This window comes from Argiope bruennichi, chromosome X2, assembly GCF_947563725.1.
Source record: "Argiope bruennichi chromosome X2, qqArgBrue1.1, whole genome shotgun sequence".
Classification (NCBI taxonomy): Eukaryota; Metazoa; Arthropoda; class Arachnida; order Araneae; family Araneidae; genus Argiope; species Argiope bruennichi.
Window position 1 is genome coordinate 78,834,353 of NC_079163.1, and position 24,257 is coordinate 78,858,609.

General features: G+C 28.7%; 1 protein-coding gene across 2 annotated transcripts in view; it reads left to right on the forward strand.

Moving 5' to 3' along the window:
• LOC129960431 (kinesin-like protein KIF11) overlaps positions 1-23,803 on the forward strand; it is a 47,041-nt gene extending 23,238 nt beyond the window's left edge. For both annotated transcript variants that reach the window (XM_056073856.1, XM_056073857.1), the window contains 16 exons: positions 66-161; positions 2,075-2,282; positions 2,810-2,979; positions 5,200-5,307; positions 5,420-5,587; positions 6,917-7,015; positions 7,697-7,758; positions 7,836-7,929; positions 10,706-10,783; positions 12,391-12,483; positions 12,903-13,131; positions 15,363-15,430; positions 16,855-16,933; positions 18,076-18,137; positions 19,041-19,121; positions 23,461-23,803. In XM_056073856.1, the coding sequence (XP_055929831.1) occupies positions 66-161; positions 2,075-2,282; positions 2,810-2,979; positions 5,200-5,307; positions 5,420-5,587; positions 6,917-7,015; positions 7,697-7,758; positions 7,836-7,929; positions 10,706-10,783; positions 12,391-12,483; positions 12,903-13,131; positions 15,363-15,430; positions 16,855-16,933; positions 18,076-18,137; positions 19,041-19,121; positions 23,461-23,520 (1,755 nt within the window). In that variant the 3' untranslated portion in view covers positions 23,521-23,803. The remainder of the gene's footprint in view (positions 1-65; positions 162-2,074; positions 2,283-2,809; positions 2,980-5,199; positions 5,308-5,419; positions 5,588-6,916; positions 7,016-7,696; positions 7,759-7,835; positions 7,930-10,705; positions 10,784-12,390; positions 12,484-12,902; positions 13,132-15,362; positions 15,431-16,854; positions 16,934-18,075; positions 18,138-19,040; positions 19,122-23,460) is intronic.
• The last annotated feature ends 454 nt before the right edge of the window (positions 23,804-24,257 follow it).

Sequence of the window (24,257 nt, forward strand, 5' to 3'; positions counted from 1 at the left end):
CTTATGAAAAAAAATTGAATATTCCTCGCAATATTATTGTGTACTTTTTAAATCCTTTATTTCAGGAGCTGCATATTTTGAGGCCAGTGAAGGCTAAATTACACGAGAAATTGCACAAAGTAACGAAAGAATACGAAGAAATCAAAAATGAAGTGAAAAAAGTAATTATTAAATTGTTGGATTTCGAATTTTTAAATAATTTTAATCATTATTAAAGAAATATCTTGAGTGGGGTTTTTTTTTTGGGGGGGGTATTTTTTTTTTTTTTTTTTTTTTTTTTTAAATATCGTTTCGAGTTTAAAAATTAGATGATAACTTCATGACCTAGTTGAGTTCTGAAATTTTATATAACTGCATTTTCGATGCGAAAGAATTTTTTTTTTTTGAGATTTTAATTTTTAGTTAAATCTCGATTCCACATGAGTTGTGCTATCGAGAAAAGAATTTAAGGAAAAAAAAACTAGTAATATTAGATATTTTTTAATGTTTTTAAATACTAATTTTTTAATGCATTAAAATGATTTTATTATAATACGGGCACGAAAAAAGATTTGATTCTAGGTATGTTAAAATATTAAATTAAGCTTCGATGAGTATCATCAAATCTGTAAACATTTAAGTATATTATAAATGATACTGAACCACTTAAGTGTATCAAAACTGAGGTTAAAATTTCTATATAATGAGAATATTTTCTGTCAGTGCCTACCGCCGTTATTTAGATCGTACTTCGATGTTAGAAATTAAAAAAAATATATTTAGATTGCATTTATTTAAAAAAAATTGTATAAAAATATTCTTTGTTTAAAAATTTTTCGAATGGATCGTTTGTTTAAATAATATTCTGATCGTATTTGCCATCCTTTTTGAGTTATGATTTCATGTCTAATTATTTTTACATTTGTGAACGAAAAATGAATACTTCATACTTGTGGCACTGCAAATACGATTTTTATTTATACAGTGAAATAAAATTTTAGAGGAATTTCCAGTTTATAATTTGCTAAAATGGATTATATATATAATATACTATATTCCTTTTATTCCCCCGCCCAACCCGGCGCGCTTCACATATGCGAGATAAAATATGTGAGTATGAGTAAGTAAACATTATTTATAAGCATTAACACACGATTTTTTTTTGAAAAATTAACTTCTTTAACGTAAACTCATTAGAGATAATTGAGGAATCTGTCGGCTCTTTTGCTAGTGTTTACTAAGGAGAAAATAGTTAGGTCGGTTTTCTTGAGAAATCGCAATTTCTAATGATTGAGGTTTTCATTCGCCACCATGAGTGTTATATTTTCAGTTATTTTTTTTATCCTCAAAATCCTACAGTCCATTTATAATTCAGGGTTTCTAACTTACAAATGCCTAAGTTAAATGCAGGCATAAATTAACCCACTACAGAGTTTGAGCCAAGCTGGCCTCATGACAATCTCTTCTTCTGGACTGGAAGATCTATTCCCAGGAAAATCCCCCAAGTAAATAGCCCTAGTTCGGATTGAGTAACTCACGAATCAAAGGTCCTTCTGTTGGCGTAATGTGGGAATTTGGAGAGAAGTGATTTGTTTTCAAGTGTCACCCTCATTTTCTGGCCATGGCACAAAATTGTGTTACCTTAAACAGCCGTCTTGTTATATTAGAAAAGGGAAGTTTTGTAATTAATAATCAATTTATTCATATCTTACAGCCAAATTAGAATTTTTAGAATTTTTCTGTTAATTCAGAAATAACTATGCGAGTAAAATAATTTATTTCGAATTATTTAGCATTTAAGCGTCAATGTCCTTTCAAGCCTCATTTAATAATTTCCCGATTCTTACTGGCATGCTTAATATTTTGTCATTAGTGTTTCAACTCCTGTATAGCTTTTTGAATTTAAAGGCAGATAATAAAAAGCAATTTAGAACATTTTTCTTGTAGGGTATACTCAGATTTAAAGCTTTCCAGTTGGCTAAATGCGGTGACATCCTTATTTAAGATATAACCTTGGTGTTTATACTGATAATTTTCCGAATAATTTAAAGACAAATTTTCTAGAGTAAATCGATATACTTTTTTTCAATTTTAGATGGAAGAAAGAACATCAGAAGTTGTAAATGAGAACTCTCGCCTTCGAAAACAATATTCTAGCATGTGCAGAGCACAAAGAAATTTTAATGAAGCCTTATTGCAGTTCAAAAATCGACTCATGAATTGTATAAATGAAATACAAAAGAATATTGTGTGCGAAAAAACTGAATGCGACAAGTACTTGTCATCATTGAATGGTGGATTCGGTATGTTCCATTTACAATTTATACCACCTAACATTTTTTTCTTTATATTCATAAAATTTCCACAATATTCAGCGTTAACTTTTCGTAGACATACGGCATGAACGTGTTTCTGTAAAAGAAAAGAAAATCGAAAGATGCTGTTTGATTTCTTCCCCAGTCATCATTATATGGCATTAAAACATTATGACAATTTTGGTCAATGGTGTTTAAAGCAAGATAAACAGAGTGATCTTATTTGATTGCAGCATTTGGGAAGAATTTTTCTTTCTCTGTTGTCTGTTTCAGATGTTCTTTTTTGTTAAGTCATTAATGCCATTGAATGAACAGACAAATCTTAATCTGTATTTCATTATTTTGATTTTGCATCTTCTTTATCTAATTCTTTTTAAAAACGAATGAGTGAACTAAGAAAATGCTCCATAAAAAATGTAACAAGATTTCAAAAGAATACAAACCGAGTTCAATAATTTCAAAAGATGAATCTTTACATAAGTAAATATATTGTTATTAACGTATTCTTTTTATAGATTCCTTTACAGATAGCGCTGAAAAATTGAATCATCAGTTTGAGAATGTAATAAATGATGTCGAAAAACTGAAGAGTAACTTGCATGAAGCTTTAAAGGAAGCTCTCCGAAATGAAGAAATTAAAGCGAAAGAACGTCGATCAGATATAGAATCCAGTGCTTCTACCCTTGTGAGAACCACTTTTGCTTCATTAAATTTTATTAAATGTATCCTATATAAATAAATATTTAACTATTTAATGCGTTAAACCATTGAATATTGTGCGACTCCAATGACGCAAATATGAATAAGAATAATCGCTACGTTGATTTAATAATAAAAATTAGCATCTAATATTTAAAAAAAAATGCAATGCGTCAATGAAGTAATGATGTAATTAGCCGTATGGTTTTGATATTAATCATAAGCAAATCTGAAAACTTAGATTCTTTAGTAAATTTCCCTCCAGAAATTTCTGCTATCATACAGCCCTAAAAAATTCTTTAATGATCATGTCAAAAAATTAAAAGCCCAGCGCTATTATACAGGATGTTGCCGAATTCTACCGACAAATTTAGAGGGGTGATAGTAGGCATCAGGAGGATAAAGAATCACCATACAACATGGGTCCCAAACGACATTTAATTAGTGAAAATCGCAAAAATATAGAAAGTCGGAAAGCTGTTGGAAACTGTAAAAAATTAATTAAAAAAATAAAAAATGGTGTTTCACAAACGAATTTTTTTAAGTGAAAGCACATTCTTAAAAGTTTTAATTTTTCTGGTAATTTTTCCTCTACTTAATGCCTATTATCCTTGCTCTGAATTTGTTTTCCGAATTTAACAACGCTCTTTGCGAACATCGGTACTGATGTTACAGCGATGTTTTCTGGTTCCCATTTTAGTTTTTCTTGAATATCTTTAAAACTCCCCAGTTCTCAAGCTACACACTTATATCAAATTATAGTCTATAAAATTCCTTACATTTTCAAGTTTTTATATTTCTTCAAGTTTTAATGTTTTTGTAAATATGGGTTCTAAACTACTTTTTTGTTTTCAGTAATTTACGACCCCCTAGATCATCAAATCCGCATATTACCAGCATGAAAAAAACTTTTAAGAATGTGCTTTCACTTAAAAAATATTCGTAGTTGAAACGCAATTTATTTTTATTAATTTTTTACATTTTCCAACAGCTCTCCGACTATCTATATTTTTGCTATTTTCACCAATTAAACGTCATTTGGGACCCGGTGTTGTATGATGATTATTTATCTTTATGCCCGCTACCGCCCCTGTCAATTTGTCGGTTGAATGCGGCAACACCCTGTATATAAGCGGCAATTAACAATTCATACCCTTTCAATGACTCATGAACATTTGGATTGTTGTCCCTATTAATCTCTTGTACCAGGATTTTAGTGTTTTAGATACTAGATTGTATTGCTTCGCGTTACCTGTTATTCAAATGAAATTAAATAGAATGTAATGGGAAAATGATTAGCGGAACAGAATTCTCAACCCGATTCGGAACATTTTCAGTATTTCTTTGTAGATGGTTTACTCATATTGACAACAAAAATAGATTGAACAAGTATTATTCAATCTAGCAAGCTATCACATTGCGAGATTTAAAGCGCTTAGATAATTTCAAATAGAAAAAGCAGATTTTAATGTTTTTATATATAAAAAAAACCTATGTCAGTATCTATTTATCATGGAAAGGAGACCCAGATTTTGAAACCTAAATAAATAGGTTTTAAAACAAAGCAAAAAAAAAAGTGTTAATTTTGATTAATACCGCCTTTTAAATGTAGTCAGCCTTAAACAATTCCGGCGATTCAAAATTTCATAAAACTATACTACACGAAATCTATCTGTTACAGCTGAAATCCGATACGAAAGATTTGAAATATTTTTCATGTTGCAATCATAAAATACCTTAAGTTGAATATCTTACTTCGTGCCTAGATGGCATTCTAAATAAATCAACTGGCAACGTCTTTTTATAATTGCTTTTGATTTCTTTTTTTTTCTCAAAATTTAAATTGTTGTCAGTGATTAACTATATTGATTACACGATTTGTAGTTATGTCACTGGCATTGTTTAAATTTAAGAAACATGTTCTTTGCTTTTATCTATTAAGATTATTATTTATGTTGTGGATTTAGTTATTGGAGTCTAAATACGAGAGATTTAAATCTTTAAATAGAAATAATTACAAACCCTAATTAAAGTTTTTTTCAAACAAAATTTAAATATTAAGTTTTCATATTCAAGTAATGATTGATATTCCTTTTCTGTAAATAAAAAAAAAAAATGTAAATATTTTTCTAAGAAATAAGATAAATTAATTCTATAGATACCTATTCTATAGATTAATTCTATAGATAATGAATTCTTTCTATAGATACCCTGCAACTTCGAGTCGCTTCAACCACTATTGACCAACTGCGAAGAAAATCTGCGTAACTTATTTCAATCTCTAACACACTGGAGAGATACACTTATGCAAAAAGTAAGAGATAGTTAAGTTTGCAATTAAGTTGACTGTTTTTTTTTTAAATATTTAGCATGAACTCGAAGTTATTGTACTGAAGAGTGTAATTTAATTTTAAATATTTTTTTAGTTGACTAGACAGGAAAATCAGCTAAACATCTATCTATCGTCAGAAGATCAACATTTAAGCGAATTAAGGGATTCTTGTAAAGATGTAACCAAGAAGCAGGAGGAATTTATACACGAGTACAATGAATTGATATCTGGAGCATTATCGAGCGAAAATGAACGCAAAAAGGTAATGTTTCTTCAGTTTCTTAATATTGGAGCAGAAACAAGTATATCTTTTGTTGTAATGTTTGTATTTTTTTTGATTCTTTAACCCTTTAAAGGGCCATTTCTTTCTAGTCATATTATCTTAAAATATTTTTAGGCTTGAAATTAGAATAAGAAAAGGGATTCATTTAGCTAATTAGATAAATTTAATTTGATTAATTAATAATTAAGTAACAAATCAACACACATCATTTTGTCTGATGTAAAGAACTGAAGCATCTAAGTTTCTAACTTATTAAAACAATTTGTCAGAACTTATGCCAACCTACATAATTTCATACAAAGATTGATAAATTTGGTGGGAAGCATACTTCTCACGGTCTAGAAAGGGTTAAGTAAGCTGATCCATTCACGAAACGTTTAAAGTTTTAGGGCAATATTGATAATTGGTATATTATAATTAGTAATAATTTGTTTGGAAATAATGACTTATTAGTGGATACTAATCGTAAAGGCATCAAACTCCTAATTGACATCAGCACAGGTTTTTTTTCAGTTTCAAATTCCGCTTATCAAAAGTAACAAAAACGAAATTGCTTTTTGTTGAATAAATTCCTACTGCCTTTTGTATAATCTATGTAAATATAAGAAGCAGTAAAATTTAATCAGGCCGGGTTAGCCTGGTTGGTAGAGCATTGGATTCGCGTCCCTTAGGTTGCGAGTTCGAACCCCGCCGGCCGAAGATTCCCCACGTGCTTGGTGGCTGAGTAATACCACTGTCGAGAGTAATACCACTGGGGGTACTGGATCAGGGGTGATCGTTCTCTGATTCCGGTCTAAATTACGATCTGTGGATGAGTGAATGAAGTCCGCCCCGTAAAAAGGGTTGTGACGTGTGTGTCGTTAAGTCGTACTCTTGGCCCTAGTTGGTTCTACGATAAAAACAAAAGGCGCCTTCCCTTAGGCGTAAATCGGCTGTCTTTGAACAACGGGCTTGTCCGTGGCAAGTGTCATAAGTAACAACAATAAAATTTAATGGCTCAGCTCAAAGTCGTTGGCACAATTTAATCAAAGCTGATGCAAAACTCTGTGTAGATTCAACTGATGCATTTTTGCACTGCAAGACTTTGCATCCTAAAGTTGTTGAATGATATTTTACTATATAAAATGTCGATAAAGGAATATTTCAATTAATGAAGCATGGTTTAAAATCATTTTAAAACATTGGCCTACTCTCTTAATTTTAATATGTATTTGATCCTTTAATTGTATTCATTAATTTGAAACTCAAAATTGTATATCTCAAGATTTCCTTTTAATTATTGATGTTGAATCTGCTGAATCTTTTTAGAAATTTGATGAAAAAATAAGTGTTTTAGAGGAAGCTGTGGAACAAATGCAAAAAATTTTCACAGAAATGTTGGACGACGATATTGAGAAAAGTATTTTGGTATGCTCAATTTCTATTTAAAACTTTATCCTATATAGATATGTAGACTTAATATCAGAATAATTTTTTTTCTAACACGTTGAATTTTAATGTAAATCTATAATCCAATGTAAATCTTGTATAATTCTTGATACAAATTTGTTTCAATTTCATGGAACAGCTATTGTTCCCCATAGACGGATGGCACATGATTATCTTATATAATCATTTCTGCATTTATAGTAAGGAAATATTGGAATTATTTTGAATTGTTTTTATATAAAATACTGTATTATTGGATATGGTAAAAAATAATAATAATAATTTTACATGTTTTTATTTAACTTTTGATTCATGTTTGTTAAATATTTTTTGTAATTAATTTTTCACTTCGCTATAAATTTTTGAAAATTAGCACAACTGCGTGTTTTCGTTGACACTAGAATAGTGTTAAATGCGAATAAATTTTGGACTTATATGCGCAACTTCACGATGATTTTAAGAAAAATTGACTTCATGATTCTACAATATTTATAATGAATTTTGAAATATACAAGACAATAAAAGTTGAAACACAATACTTTTTTATTAAAACCCCTTCATTCGGAATTGCGAAATATTTAAAGAAAAATTTAATGAAATATTTTGTAATAAAAGAAAACTGATTATTTTTTTATTGAATAAATCTTGTATTAATGACAGGCTCATGATATATTCAGAGAACATGCAGAGGGTGAAATGCGCAATGTTGAGTCTTTAATAACGTAAGTATATAAAGAATTTAAGTACATTTTTAATTGTAAATTTGGTTTTAAGATTCTTACAAAGGTTCTTCTTTTAGATTCTGCGAGTCTTCTATGAAATCAACAGAATCCTTTAAAGAAGAAACATCGTTCACGTCGAACGAAACTTTAAAAGAAAAAATGGAAGATATGGTTAGTTAATAATGTTTACTTTTAGAAGGACTTTTACTTTTTCATTTAAGTTCTACGTAGGTGGTTCAAAAAGTAAGGTACCAAAAGTTTAGCTAAAGTAAGGCACCAATTCCCAGTGTCAATTATATTCCATTTCCATACAGAATATATAATCTCAGCAGTCAAAAGCCACCGTAGAGCTTAAAAGCGTAGTAGCACTCCACGATTTCTGTTAGAAGATGATTGGAAGATAAATGGACCCTGATTTTTTTATATGCCAGTTTGGTTTACTGATCGTACAAAAGCTTCAACAATCGCGGTGATTGTGTTGGAAAGTAATATGTACTGATACTTTTCTTTCTCTTTGATTCCCTGAATAAAACGTTTCTTTAAGAGGATTTCTTGCCTTAGTTATTGAACCACCTTCATAATTTTGAGCTGGTTCTCATCTCGCTTAGTATACAATATCTATGGAAAACTTTTCCAGTGTATTAGACACATTGTGTAATGGAAATGTAAAACAGCATCTGTTTCTCACAGAGACTATATATCTCCTAAAATAGAAACCTGGTATTGGGTAGGTTGCATTCCTGTTGGACTTTAAAAAGAAATCGGCTCGTGTGAGTTTTGTTCGAGAAAAATTTTATCAGCCACTTCTACGGCAATATGTTATTAAAGACATCCGGTCATAGAGTTTCGAAATAACGCTTGTTAACCCGGGAGCACTCGCACCCCGTTTCGAACACGAGAACTCGCGCCGGGTATCTCATACCCTAATTCATTTCTGCTATTTAAATATTAATTAATACTGTTTATAAGCAAACCTTAGGTAGTTAAATATTACAAAACAATGCATTTAAGAATTTAAGTGAATTTAATAATAATTACTTACATGTTTAGAGACAATTTTTACAAATTACATACTGATGCTCTACACAGAGACTCCTTTCACATTTTTGGCACATAAACCTTGATTTTCTGTCTTTATTACATGGACAAAATGCACATCGTTTATAGTTTCCTTTGAGCTTTTTTGCAGGCGGTTCACTATTAGTAAATCCCAATTCCTTAGAAATGCTTGGATTTGTTATTATTCCTTGAGGCTTACGGTTCTGTGTTGTTCTGAAAGAGCGAGTCCCAGTGTTTTCAGAAGCGACATTTCTTGAATAAGGTGTATTACCTGGAAGCTTGCTAATTATATTCCTTGAAGGCTTCCTAACATTTTGCCGATATTTTGTCTTTTCCCATTTTGTTACTTTATCTTTACCTATATAACAATCTGTTGTTGACAGTGAACATTCATCTTCTATTTCTGTCTCAATTTCAGTGGAAGAATCGTGATCGCTGCAGTATTTTTCATCCTCAGAGGCAACACTATCGTCACTAGAAAGTTTCTATAAGATGTCGTAACTATTCACTTTCATCCTCGTAATTCATATAGCGCGTCATACTGCACTAAACTAAGAGACAGAAATGGAAACGTTTGACGAACACGCGGACTCGCATGGGTATGACATGCTCCCAACCCCTCTTTCTCAAAATCTATTTTTAGAACAGAACTGGTTTTTCCCTTAATGAAAGAATGTGGCCTTGGATGCAGCTACATGAAATTCTTGCCTAATCCGAAAAACAGGAAGTAACAAAAACGCTGAATGAAAATGGATCGGGCATGTCATACCCGGTGCGAGTGCTCGCGGGTTAAGTAAACAAAAAGATGTGTACAAAAGTTTATTTATATAGCACTTTACGTTTTGTTGTCATCGTATTATCCTGGTTTGGGGAAGACAGCCAGATAGATTTCCCCTGAATGGATTTTCTTCAATATTAGGTAGAAATCTTCAAATTTAGTGTAAAGAACATATTCTAAATTTCAGCTGTTTAGCTCAAAGCATCTTTGAGTTATCGTTTTCATAGACATATTTACAAAATTGTGTTTTCGGATTCAGAGATCTAGTAACATTCTATAATGGCATTCGGGTATTTTATACGATTATCTTTCTTTTTGTTTGCTTTTTAGACTAGAATGAAAATATTTCTACACTATAAATCAAATTCTAACTTTTCGCACGTCTAATCATAGTCAGGAGATTTCATTAGCATATTTTAAATACTAAATGTTTATAACGAATTAAAATTTCATAAATAAAAAGTTGAGACATGATCTGTGGTAAATACCAATGACAAACAACAAAAATATACAGCATCAAAACCATATTTACTGTTATGTACAAAAAAAAAAAGAACTTATTAAAAGTATGAATAAAAATGTTAGGTTTAAAGCATGGCTACATAATTAAATATATCATGATGAATGTCATAAAAACACATAATTAAAATGAATAAAATCCATTTTAATCAATATGGATTTTCCTTCCATCATATATTTATTTCTTTTAAAATATTCCTTTTTAGCATTCAGGAACGATATTAATATTTAGATTCAAACAATAATTGTTGGAAACGTCTTTCGTAACACTTAAACCGATAGTAAAACTTTCAAAAATGGAAAATAAGACAATTTACATATAATTTTGACAAAACATTCATAAACCCATTAATCGTTTAGCAAAACCGTTTCAAAGAATAATAACTAAATGCCAATGGCGATTCATTTCTGTATTGTATATATTAATGCAGAACTTAAAATTCAATTTAGAGCATAGTATGAACTACTATGTTCACTAAATACGATAACGATAGTATAATAAATGTGCACAGTCAAGAAAGAAATAATAAAAGGATGTTATGGCTGATTCACTTTATATAAAACTAACAAAAGTATTTCATTACTTTTCAGCGAGGAAGTGCTAATAACGCTATTGCAAATTTCAAGGAACTTCTCTCGGAATTCACAAACTGTGTTCAGCAAACAAAGGTAAGTTGAAAGTTGCATCGGCAACACAGAATATTTTAATTATGTTAGGTTGGATTCAGCTTTGTTTTTAAATCTCTTTTAACACTTTTAATGTTATGATTTAGGACGAAGTCGGAAATTGTGAGTAAGATGTATCAACCAGATATTGATTATAGTCATGATGACTAATGTCGAAATGTTTTTACGTTCTTTTAGTGTATTCTGATGTGTACTTAAAATGGAATAAAAATGCTAAATTATAAAAGCAGCATAATCGCGCCACTGTTTTCATTTTGATTGAGAAAGCTTTAAGCGTGTTATTTAAAAAAATTATGCAGTCATCCAAATCTAAATAAAAACTCATTTTCTTGCAATTTTATTTATTTATTTCAGTATGTTTTATTTCGATAACAGTTTACAGTAGTTTTATAAAGGCTCTGTTCAAAAGCATCGGATTTTGTCACTTTTAAAAGATTTACAAAACATTGTTTTATTTCTCAGTTCTGTTAAGGGTACTTGGCAAATTTACGATTTGAGGTTATAAAATTTTTAAATACACCCAATAATATAAGCGTGCAGTATGTTGGAGCTGTACAGGGCTGATGATTTGAAGACCACCTATCAAATATGGCAAAAAATACTTTGAATGGAGAGGAAAATGTTCAAATCGGAGATCGAAATTAATCAATGAAAATTAATTCATATTTTGGCTAATTCTAATTTTCAAAATCAGTGTCATAATATTTTTATTTTACTTTAAAGTTCAATATATTTTTGAATTATATTAACTTTGTTGTCGCGCTATTTTTCCTTCATTTTATAACAAATTTTTCGAAATTTTTATTTACAAAAAAGCATTTAATTAAAATTTTAAAGTAATTAGTTTTCAAAAATTTAAATAAACTTTTCATGAGATTTAAGCTGATTTCGTTTCAAACAATCAGCTTCCTGTTCTTAAAACTAGAGTGAAACAAAAATGTTGGTATTTTTATATACTTTTAAAATTGTTAAATATCTTCCTGGAATTCGGTGTTAAATATTTAAAATCTTTATTCAAGTTTATCTTTAAAAAGTTTGGCTTCATCTAATGAAGTATTTCATGATAGATTTAGGCTTAGTGAAATATTTATCTACCCCAAATTGAAAATACTTTTTATAACGTTATAGCGGATATTTGTTTTTATTTTGTTTTCTCATGATAATCTTCATTTTAATTTATAACTTCTTGAGATTCTATTCTTTTATACAATCCCGTTGTTTACGCCTATTTTTGATGCAATTTTGCACCATAATTTCAAAGAAGACAGCTACTTAAATTGGTTCTAGATTCATCAAGCCTTAGCGAAAAACGCTATATTTGAAAAAGCTCTAATAGTTCGAATCCGTTCACAATAACTTGTGTAACATTGTCTAGAACAGAGAGAAATTACTCAACCGCTTTTAAATTAATTTGGATTCTCTAACATCTTTTTGAATTAAATATGTTAGAAAGGCATAGAATGTTAAGAAAGATAGACATTTTGTTGTAATTTAGGATATTTAAATGAAACATTCACAATTGTAATTTTATTTCAACCGTTTGGCGAGAAAATGATGCATTTCATAATTTTTCTTTTGTCTCCTTGTAGCTTTCAGACGAAAGTATAACGGCATTGGAACAGCGAATTTTAGATGATAAATCAAGAAGAACAGAAATGCCAAGTATAACATCTAGCATTCAGGTATTTTTTCTTCGCTATCTTAATCCCTTTTTAACAGTTTTTATCAGTTTTTTTTACATATTAGATAGAAATATTTCTCGTTGCCAAATTCATTCTCTGAGTCAGCTAAAAATAATTTAGAGAATAAACGAGAAATTTCTTTTAAAAAAAGTGATAAAAATCCGTATTGTCGAGTGAAAAAGAATTGTCCTTTTAACAAAAAATCTTTTTATTTGTTTGTCATGGATTAAAGCTTTTATGATACTCAATAAAATTTAACTACTTATTTTTTTCGTTTTTTTGTTTAAAAGTATATCATTAATCTGTTTAATTCAAAAAACCTTATATAAGTACTTTTCTTAATAATTTTAATAATTTATCAAATCTATTTATTACTTCAATTTTTTAAAGCTTTATACATTGTAATGTGACTTTTGCAGAATTTCAAGGAAAATCTTATGGAAAAAGATCAATACATCAGTACTTTATACAGTGAACATGAAACTGAACTAAAAACCATCGAAACGAACGAAGTTGCAGCTTTGAAAGAAGCACAAGATGCCTTTAATCATTTGCATGTTACTTTCACAGAAGGCGTTTCGAGGAATATTTCTAGTATAGAAACAAGTGATACGTCTGGTTTTTCTTGGAATGAAGATATTATTAAAGGTTTGTATATCATTCGGTTTACTTTTTGAGTAGTTATAATAATCTTTGGTGTATCATTTTTCCGTATTAGGAATTTTTGGTCTTCATAGATCAAATCTGTGAAAACTTTCCTTCATAAATTGTGGTCCTTAATTATACAGTTAATTTGGAAAGGTTAATAAAAAAAAAAGAAATATTACGAAAAAATATTTTTTTTTGCTATATAGACACTTCCAAGAAAATCTTAGAATGTTGATGTGGTTATTGGATTAGAATTACAATTTTACTTGTTGGCAGTTATAACACTAATGGGATTACAACATTTAAAAGGAATTCTTCAAATGTACATGGATAAGAAAGACTTTTCAGTAAATTTAAAACGCATAATAGTATGGTATGGTTTCAGATGCATGGTGGAACAGATATATTGTATGAAAGAAGTACGAGAAAATTGCCGATATTTAATTAATATAGACGCTTTTAATGCATACCTTCAAACATTGGTTACCCAGTCGTCCTTAGCACTTCTTGCAGATATATAATATATAACATAATATCAACAAATTATTGCATAATAGTTAGTTCCAAGGAATTTTAATTAATTAAAACATTACTCAAAATTATTTGACATTTATTACTGTCTAAATATATAAGTGAAATAATTTTACTTAAAAAACAATAAAATTTTATTGAGCAAACAAATTAATACTGTTTGTTAGACATTTATAATTTTTATTAAATAGAACTTTTTTTAAGTCAGCATTGCTCAGTTTAACATTATAGCAAACTCCCATATGCCTTTTCTAACCAGTGTTTTTGCATTCATACAAGAACAAGATTCCGCCTTAAAAACCTTATTAAAACCATGCTAAAATTTTGTTCGTTAACCACTACTATCTTTGCTATGAGAAAGGATACGGGCAGAGAATATTTTTGGCGTTTTTTGAAGTTAACAGTAGTTTTTCACTATATATACGTAACTCTGTAGTTTTCGACTAATTTCCGTTATTAATCTGTTGTAGGATATGTTTGTAATTAATATCTGTAAGTAATCTGTTGGAGGATATGCTTTTAATGGGATCTCTTTTAATACTTTTGACTTTTCCTTTTTTACTATATTCTTATATTTGAAGTTAATAATTACAACTTGCTTTTGCTATGGAATAAGATATTTCTAATCAAATATATGAATGAGAACTTTTTTTCATTAATATTTTTTCATTCATATTCTTCTAAAAACTACCGTTAAGACGTGGAGATCAGAGGCTTCCAGGTTCGAGACCTCTATTACCCGTCTATGCGGTACGTTGCATAATAACTTTGCCATCGAGTGCTAGTTTTCTTCACGATAGTGGTATGGAAGTGAGAGGAGTGAAGTTTTGGTGCAAATTCACCAGATCCATTAGTAAGTAGTTGTTTTCAAAGGACTTTAAACGGGAAATGTTAATCTAGAAAAACAAATAAGCTTCCCCACACGCACAAAAAAGAGAACTCATGGTTTTGAAAATAGAAATTGAATTTCAAACGCATTTCGTTGGAAAAACTGTTAAGACCTTGTTTTCGTTCGAATCGCTTCTAAGAATTTTAAATGCAGAGTAAACAACAAAGAGGGATTAAATTCAAAATATCAATTCGGTTCGCATGCACAGAGTGTGTAAATCGATAGAATATAAAACAAAAACAAAAAGAGAAACGTAAACATGAAACAAAATTGAGCAACAACTCGTAGCTCAACTTTCACTCTGATATATAAAAATTCTCTGTAAAACCATTTTCGATGTAAACTTACTTGCCAGGCGGCAAACTATAACTTAACTATTCTACAGAGCATCTTATTTCATAACATTCGTCTAAAACGCAGAATAATTTGATGGCCGGAGCTTCACTTTGAGTCTAGTTGCTGTTTTAAAATCCATTTGAGTAAAACGTTGATGGTGTTACGAGCCTTTTTATGGATAAAGACATTTGAAATGTAAAATTCTTTTTTTTCTTTATTCCAGTTCATTTTATTTTTGTCCAACGATTGATTCTAACCATTTTAATTTAAAAAGGGAAAAATCTATCATGATACATAAAATTTATTTTAAATGTTTGTAATATTTGTAATACAATCATAATATGCTTTTCTAATTTAAATACTCATTTAAAAATATCGACTGAAAAGTAAATGGTTTTATATCCTTCTTGGACTAAATATCTTTAAATTCTTTACTTTATACATGAAATAAACTTATTTTATTACTTTCATGTAGATGATGATCCTGAGACAACTCTATTGTCTGCTGAAGATAATTCGAGTCGAGAAGGAACTTCAGTTTTGGTAATATTTTCGACAAATTCTTTTAAAGGAAGTGAAATCGTGAATTCATTTTGTGAATTTTGTGAAAGAAAGTGAATCGTGAATGATGACTGAAAACTGATTCATTTTTTTTATTAATCTTATAAAATATTGCAATTTTGTCCAATAAAATTTTTCTCAATTTATGAGGATTAGCAAGTTGTTCTTCCGAATGGAAGCGGTTAAATTTAAAGTTAGATGCTATTTTTAGCATATAATATTTTATGCATTGGTTCAAGCATAGAGTGAACTCTGATATATATCATAGACTTTTATCTATGAAAAGAAAGGCAATAATTTTAAAATTAAATAGTTGCGGTTTAATTTATGTGTATCGGATGAGATTGAATTGGTTTTACTTTAAGTTTCAAATAATAAATTAGCTTTATAGAATGAATGTGCGTTCATGCTGAAAGAATTTAGCAAATACATCACTATTATTTTATACATCACTATAATAAAGAAAAAAAGAAAAAACTTGTCAAGAATTTTGACATTTTGCTTGAGCCGTGTATAGCTATATAATTTCTCTTGACATAAAAGCTGCACAAATACTTGCAGAGGCATATCTATCTATCTATCTGTCTGTCTGTCTGTCTGTCTAAAACATAATGCAAAATAAATACAAGCACGAAAGTAGCAAAACATTTTAGAATAAGATTAACAAGCAGTTTTCATAAATTGAACCTTTAGAGTAAAGAATTTTTAAATATAAATATTCATAACATAAAGTCCTAAAATAATTGCAGTACTTCAAAAACTGTTACTGCAGGTAAAAAAAAAAAATCGAGGAATAACGTGCAAGATTTTAAAGGTATGTAACACAATTTAAATTTGTCAAGAGATAGTAAAAGAATGCTGAAGCAATATTAATCAGCGATATTGCTTACAAATGACTTTATTATTTGATTAAATTATAATTTTTTTTTCTTATTTTGAACATCGTATTGAAGAAAACGTTGAATGAAGAGAATATACTTCTAAAATAAAGACAATAGCGTAATTAATTGTTAAATCTTTGAGCAAACCTTTGATCAGCGTAAATGATTTCACGTTTAAAATAAGAACAATCATTGCATATGCAATATTTACAACAATTATACCACATTCGGACTTCATAAAAGTACAAAACTTTTTTCTAAGGACAGCTATTGTGTATCTAGGTCTCTGATCATGTATTTTATTAGGATCAGTTATTCTATGATATGTCCTCGATGTTGTTCGATATTCTGAATACTAAAATCGTTTTATATTCGATGTTTGACTGTATCATGACGATTTTGTAGCAATGTTATGGTTTTGTGTTAATGTGGTAGAAGTGCCTATAAAGGAAGAGAAACAAATTTTATGTAAAATATTCGGGAACAAATGCTACTGTAATCTTAAACTTTTTTTTAATTCTACAGGATGTCACGTTCACTCTTTCGCAAGAAAATATAAACAACGAGAATGAGACAGGCTGCAAATTTTGCAAAAACAAGGACGGTAATGTATTGCATTATTATATTTGGTGATGATTAAAAGTTTTGGCTTAATTATTTCCTCTTTTATTTAAAGTAGAACTGAAGTGTATTTAGAAAAAACTCGTTATATTAGCAACTATTTTGTTTTTTTCTTAATATATTTGTAATTATTTATTTTTTCAATAATATACTGCTATTCTTAATTTTTAAAAAAAATTGTTTCAAATAATGTTTCTTTCTACTGTCATCAGGACGCATTTTTCTTTTGGTTCGGTTGTATTGTAAAGTTATAAAAATAAAAACCTTAGTCTTGATTTAAATGAGTTCTGGCGTTTGACTGAAGCGTTTTGGCGCAGTATTCGTCAATTTATTGTATCCAAAGTACGTTAATTTTAAAGAGCATTGAATGCTTTTTTAGAAACTATGTAGAAGTTACTCTGCGAAATTATTAGAAATTGAATTATAAATAAGAGGAATGAATCACTTTTCAGATCCAGTTTTCTAGTTTAAAAAAAAAATCTGGGATTTTATGACAAATATAAGGATTTCAGTTGATTTTGAATCCAACGAATTGAAATAAATGAAGAAATCTGAGATGATATTTCGTGAAGTTTATTCTATACAGTTAACATGAAAAAGATAATGCTGACTATATTCATGAAAGTATAACCAGATAATCTGAAAGAATGGAAACATTACTACTAAGGTCTTGCATCATGACATTAATCAAATAAGTAGATGAGAAAAGAATGCCAGTCATATTTTGAAGTTCGTTTTTTAATCGTAAAAATTTGTATGAATTTCAAAAATTTCATCAAAAATCGAAATTTAAAAATTGTTAAAAAAATTATAATTTAAAACTAGAAAAAAAATTAGCGCAAGGAAGAAAAACAAGTAACAAAGACACCCGATTATTTTTTAATGGTTGGGTACTTGGAATGCATATTATTCTAATATTTGCTTTCAGCTTTCTAGTAATTATCACTTTATGCAAATTAAATGTAAGTTTCAAAAGAATGTGCAGTTTTTTCCCAGATATGTATCACAATATTTTAATGAACCTCTTAAGAAATATAAGATAAAAAAAGAGAATTCTATTTTCATGGGATTAAAAATTTTCGCAACATTTAGAAAAATTCATTTATAAATTCCTTTCCTATTTAGACACGATCGCTCCGCAGCCTTTGTCTACAAGTATATCTAAAGCAAAACCAAGCAAATCTAATGTAAGTAATTATTTTTAAAACCATTACAATTGAATTTTATAAATTCTAATAAGCTATACTAAGATTTTTTTTGTGAAGAATTGTCGCTTATTGAATTTAAATTCAAATAAAATCTTTTGTAAATATAGAAAATAAGCATTTAGTATCCATTATTAGCATTTATTGATTTGAATTGGAAAATTACAAACACGGTATTAAATAAAACGCAAGACTGGTTTTGAATTGATAGTACTGATATTTGAAAAGAATATTTTCTTTTTCCTTCTATTTTCTTAAAAGAAAATGTTATTAGACATATTAATGATTATTTTCTTTATTTCAATGCCTCACACGCTATTCATTCTCAGTGGCATTTTCTCAAATATACCGCTTGTTTTGAAATTTTTTTTCATTAATATAAAAATGAAAGCTATCTAATTTAGTACTTGGTAATTAGTAATTAAGTACAATTCTTGGATTATTCTTATAATAAAAGTTAAATCAGTCATTTCCTAAACAGATATTGCAGTATTTACTAATTTCAAAGCACGCACGTATTTCTATTTATCTTTGCATGCTCTATTGTAGCTTTTTACATGTCAATACTGTATAACTTTTTTAAACAAAAATAATAAACATTTTTTTTTAAATTTATGATTGTAACTATTCCTCCATTCTATAATATTGGATTTTTTAAATCTCTTTTTTATGAGACCTGTGTTTCACTTCAAAGATTGGACTGTATTTATTTGAGCAAATTTAAATTATAGAAATTTGATTGTGTACAAAACATTCATTTTATCCAATACACAAACTTATTGCTCGGAATGGATTACCAGAAGGTCAAACTAAGTAACAGCTTAAGGTGTTATGTCATTTAAGTCACTATATACATTAACTTTGTTGGATATTTTTATTTTTTAGACGTCAAAAACTTCAAAATATAGAAAGAATAAAAAGGAAGCCACGTATTCAGATCTGGTTGAAAAGTGGTGCCAAGAATTGGTAAGTCAGTCCTACTATTACACACGAAAAAAAAAAATCCTCAGTGTTTCTGATAATTTTCGTAATATTGCATATTGGATCCTAAAAGAAATCTTATTCTCTTGCAACCCCCTCTAAAGAGCCGATTTATATGACACCATACTCATTAGAGTTTGACGGTTTTCAAACCCGGTTTTAAAAAACCGGTTTTTTAAAGTAAATTTGTCACATTCGAAAACCGGCTTTTAAATTAAGAAAACCGGTTTTAAGAATTCACATTATTATGTAAAAATTAATTTTGAACTTATTTGATTTGCTATTCATTCTATGCAACGGGCAACAAACACATTTTTTCAACATTGCAAGTTGCGTTGGCCAGTGCTTGGGCTCTGCACAGTTGCGCCTCGAATTCGTCAATTTATGCTTTTCATGAACATCCCTTTTCACTTTTTTTTCTAGGTGAAACAAAAGTTTGATAAAGTTCATTTCTTGCTTCTCGTCGGATGTTTTGTCTATCGGTATGAAGTCGGCGTTAATAGAAACGTCAGCAATTTGACTGGTTCGTTTCGAAGAACGAGTGAAATTAATAAATAATTCCCCGTTTTCTGCTTCTTGATCACAGTATTTAATTATATTATATAAAATTTTCTTCGTACCACTCCTGAAAGCGTTTTTAAACCACTTGAACTAGCTGTATCAATACGAAATATTCATTTAAAATGAAATGTTGTCAGAAATGACATAACACTCATATACACGTGAAAAAAATAGAACTAAAAAAGTATCTAATGCGAGAAATCCAAGGTCAAATGTACTTATCGTTCCGCGTCTCACCCCTTAATGAAATGGAATTGTCGAAATGTGGTCTCAGAATCCGATCCGTCTGGAATCACGACCGGTTTGCTTAATATTGTGAAGGTGAAAACTGGAAACAAAAATATAAAGTTGTTATATTTGGTAAAAATAACGTAAGTATTAAGTATATTTAATTTTTATGTTTATATTTTCTATTTTACATCTTAAAATTTAAATTTTATTATATAAATTTCTTCTATCAAAAATTAGGGTAAAATAAGAAGTTCTGGCTTCTGTTGAATGGAATTTTAAATAAAACACAGGGTGTTTAAATATTCCATATTTTCTTTCGCAACATTTTAACATAACTTATGTCTTTAGTAAGCATCGGAATTAGATTAAGAAGAATTTTTTTCAAAATTCCTAGAAAATGTGTAGATTAGAATATTTTAAATTGCATTAATATTAATAGTTAAAATAGTAAAATTGTAAAATAAACGTCAAAAATATTTATTCAATAACTTTAATTTCATTTTTAGATAAAAATGAGTAAGTCGGAAGTTTGGGATAGTTTCAAAAAGTCGGGATAGACAAGGCAATCTGAAATCATTGTAATAAAATGTTGAGCTGCAAAGGATCATCTGCGAGCAATCTACATAATCATTTGAAAGCAGTTCATAAAATAATTGTCGAAAATAATATAATTGTTTAGTTTCTTGAAGACCCTGAAGAAAAACTTACAAATCCAAAGACACTGAAAGCTGAATTTTCATTATTTGAACAAACGAATAAAAGAACAAAAAAGTTAGATTTGTAATTTGATGCCAAACTCAGTAACTAGTGAACGAGTATTTTCAATTTCAGGCAATATTGTGTCCAAAATAAGAACGAGATTTAGCCACCGTTCAGTGGATATTTTGTTTTTTAAAATCCTATTTTCTTAGGATAAATTAAAATTAGTGAAAATAATATAAATATTATTTGAAATTTTTGTTTGAGTTTTCGTTATTTTGTGTAAGTAATATGTATATGTAATCTTTAATTTTTTTATATTTTGACTTTGATATTGATTTCGTTTTTTTATTTTATATAAATTAAAATAAAATAAAAAAATAGAATAGGGAAAAATATTTTATTTTTCCCTATTATTTTTTTGACAAAAATTCAAAAACCGGCTTAAACCGGTTTTTTTGGAAATATCGAATTTGGAAACCGGTTTATCAAAAAGTCGGTTTTTGTATAAACCCTAATACTCATATAACGTAATTACTATTAACATGCAACAACTAAACGCACTTTGTCTTCAGTTTCGTTGTAGTATCACGTCATTGTTTTCCTGCGAGTACTGCTATGGATTTCAAAATTAAATTGGCACAATCCACTCAAAGTGCACCGCATGACTTTGCATTCTTCATTTAAACTTGAAACGTTAAAAAAATTCCACGTATTGCTTGTTGAAGATTTTCGAAATTGTAATAAATTAGGAATAAAGTAATAAAAAAGATAAATATTCAATTCGTCCCGTTAATTTTCCGGTTAAAGTTCTTAACTAGCCGTTAATACATAAGACGTAAGCAGATGTTTTCAGCCACTAATGAAAATTGTTAATGCTAGGCCTAAATTTATATTTATCCTTAAAATGCACAAAAGGTGGCAAAGTTATTTAACACATTTATCGTTGAAAGAGATTGCTTGTTGATGTATGACTTGAGCTATTAAATGCTCTTTAATTTTTAGAATAAGAACTGTTATCTATATATGCAAAATAACAAAGCTAGAAATGGATATAATCTAAATAGTATATAACTGCTATTTGTTGAGCTGCATACGAAAGCAAATTTCCTAATTATCTTGCAAGCAAAGATAAGCACATTAAAACTCATTGAATTCTTGATTGTCAAAAAATATCCTGGCTCCAATATAAATAAAACATCTTATTCTACGCCGTGTTTTCCTAATTCATAAAATAGGTTCGAGTCTATAGTTTCATAACATAATATTTTGCAGCCGATCTCTATAACTGCGAAACAGGTCATCGTATGACGCGCCTCGTGTATTTATTTCATCTACAGTTTATTGTTGAGCGGTCTGTCTTGAGGAGCCCCTGATAAGTTTTTAAGTAGATAGGAAATTGAGTTAAATCACGCAGACTGAAAAAGAACCATTTTTACTGTAAAAATTAGATTATCTATTAATGACTCAATAAAGTTTTAAGCATAATAGGATAAGTGCTTTGATGTTTTAAAATTTTGTTTATGAGCGTAAGTAGGCTGCTATATTTAATATTTTGGAGTCTTCAAATTAAGCATGACAGAACAACAGCCCTTTGATGCAATGAGGGCTTAGTATTTCCTATAAATTCGGACCAATGAATGAACTTCTGTATCATTTTGGTGTGTAAGGAAAAATTCCAGCACTAAATACTGCTTGCACAATGTAGGCTGTGCGACAGTTGTTTCTTTTGCTGAAACTGCTAATGGCAAAGTTTATCCCAGATATATTTATGGAAGATCGAAATACGATTGAACTTGGCTGCTTCGGAGCTGATGGGGCCACAAAAACAGTCAGTTTATCAAAATATCGAAAATAAGAAACACTAAAATTAAAAATAAGAACAGCAAGAGAAAATAGAAATAGTGGAGAGGATTTTTTTTTGTATTCAATCTTAAATATATAGGATAATTAATGAATAAATTATAAATGTTATAAAGTTATGATTAATATTACTGATTAATTTTTTTAAAAAAATAAGTAACATTATAATATAGCAAATAGATATGACATTTTGAATTAAAAATGGCATTGTAAAAGCTCGAAATAATTTAATCCTCAATTAATGCATTCAAACATTTTAAAAGCGAAAAATTTCTATTGCTTTTTATTTGATTGAAAAAAAATGTAAAAGAACATAATTTTCGAATGAATTAATTGCTATAACTATTATTTAAATGTGATCATTGAGAAAAAAATAGAAATAAAAACAATTTCATAATTTTTTTTTATTTGACTTTGAGTTAATTGGAATTCCCATTAAATGATATTATTTAAAAATTGTTAATAAAAAAATTCACAAGAAAAAATAAATCATTCGAATTAGCAAAGTTCCTCTATTTCCTTTATTGATGCTTAGATCAACTCATCACATAGGCCTGTCGGTTAAAAAAATAACACAGTATGAAATAAAATGTTAAATATTTTCAGAAATCATGTGCAATATTCGTCGTTGTAAGACATCAATACAAACACGCAATGTGAAAAACTGTCATGACCGAGTTCAAGAAGTATGTGCAAATAATCTAAATAATGTAACTATGATAGAAGTGGAAAGGTTGATCACTTGAATAGAAACCCATTTTATTGCAAAATATCGTCATTTTCTATAAATGATACGATATTCATGCATTAACCTCCCGGAATCGGAACATTTAAAGAAACTAATAACGTGAAACAAATAGGCTCCAAGAGTATATTTTATAAAAATTAGTATGATTATTATTTAAAACTAATAACACAGAAAATATGCTTACATTGAATTTTTGACATTTTACTTTTTTTCCCCTTGTAGTTTACTGAAGATATGAACGACGAATCATCTGAAAGCGACAGACCCAACAATACTTCATAACGCTTTTGATTTTACATTCCCCTAAACTTTATCAGTCAAGATCAAGCTCCAATTGATCGTTTATTATTTATCATTTTTTAATTTCTTTATAATTTTAATATTTTAATGAAATCTTTTAAAGATGAATAAAGTTTAATTTTAGTCTGATGGAAGGGAAAGTTTATACCTGAAAATTAAGCAATTTTAATGGAATTTTTATCTGTTGTAAATCGCTAGTGAATGTCTAAGTAAAAAGCCACAAGCATTTTGCTATTTTTTTAAACTTTTATGATAATAAAATTCCTCATAGTTACATTTTGATTTAATAAAAACATTTTCCAATTCAAAATATCAGTTCTGAAATTCCTGAATTGCTCTATTATAATTGTTATTTTCTATGTGTAAATATTGCTTCGTATTTTATCAGTAGAGAATTATAGCAAAATTGAAAATATTCCTTTTTTTGAAAAGTATGAAACGAAATGTTTGATTGAAGTTATAAAAGAAACGTTTTACTGTAGAAGGATGGGAGCAAAGAATTTAGTCTGGTGAAATGAATATATGTAGCCTAATTACATGTTCGAATGTGGTGTATATTCAAATAGCATTCATAGCGATTTTACTTTTTAATTCTTTACAGAAATCTTATTATTAAACTTGAGTGATTTTAAGATGTTATTATTTAAACTAAAATTATTCAAATTTCGTTTTATTATTTCTACTTTTCCTTCACTAAACCAGAAAATAATTTAATTTTG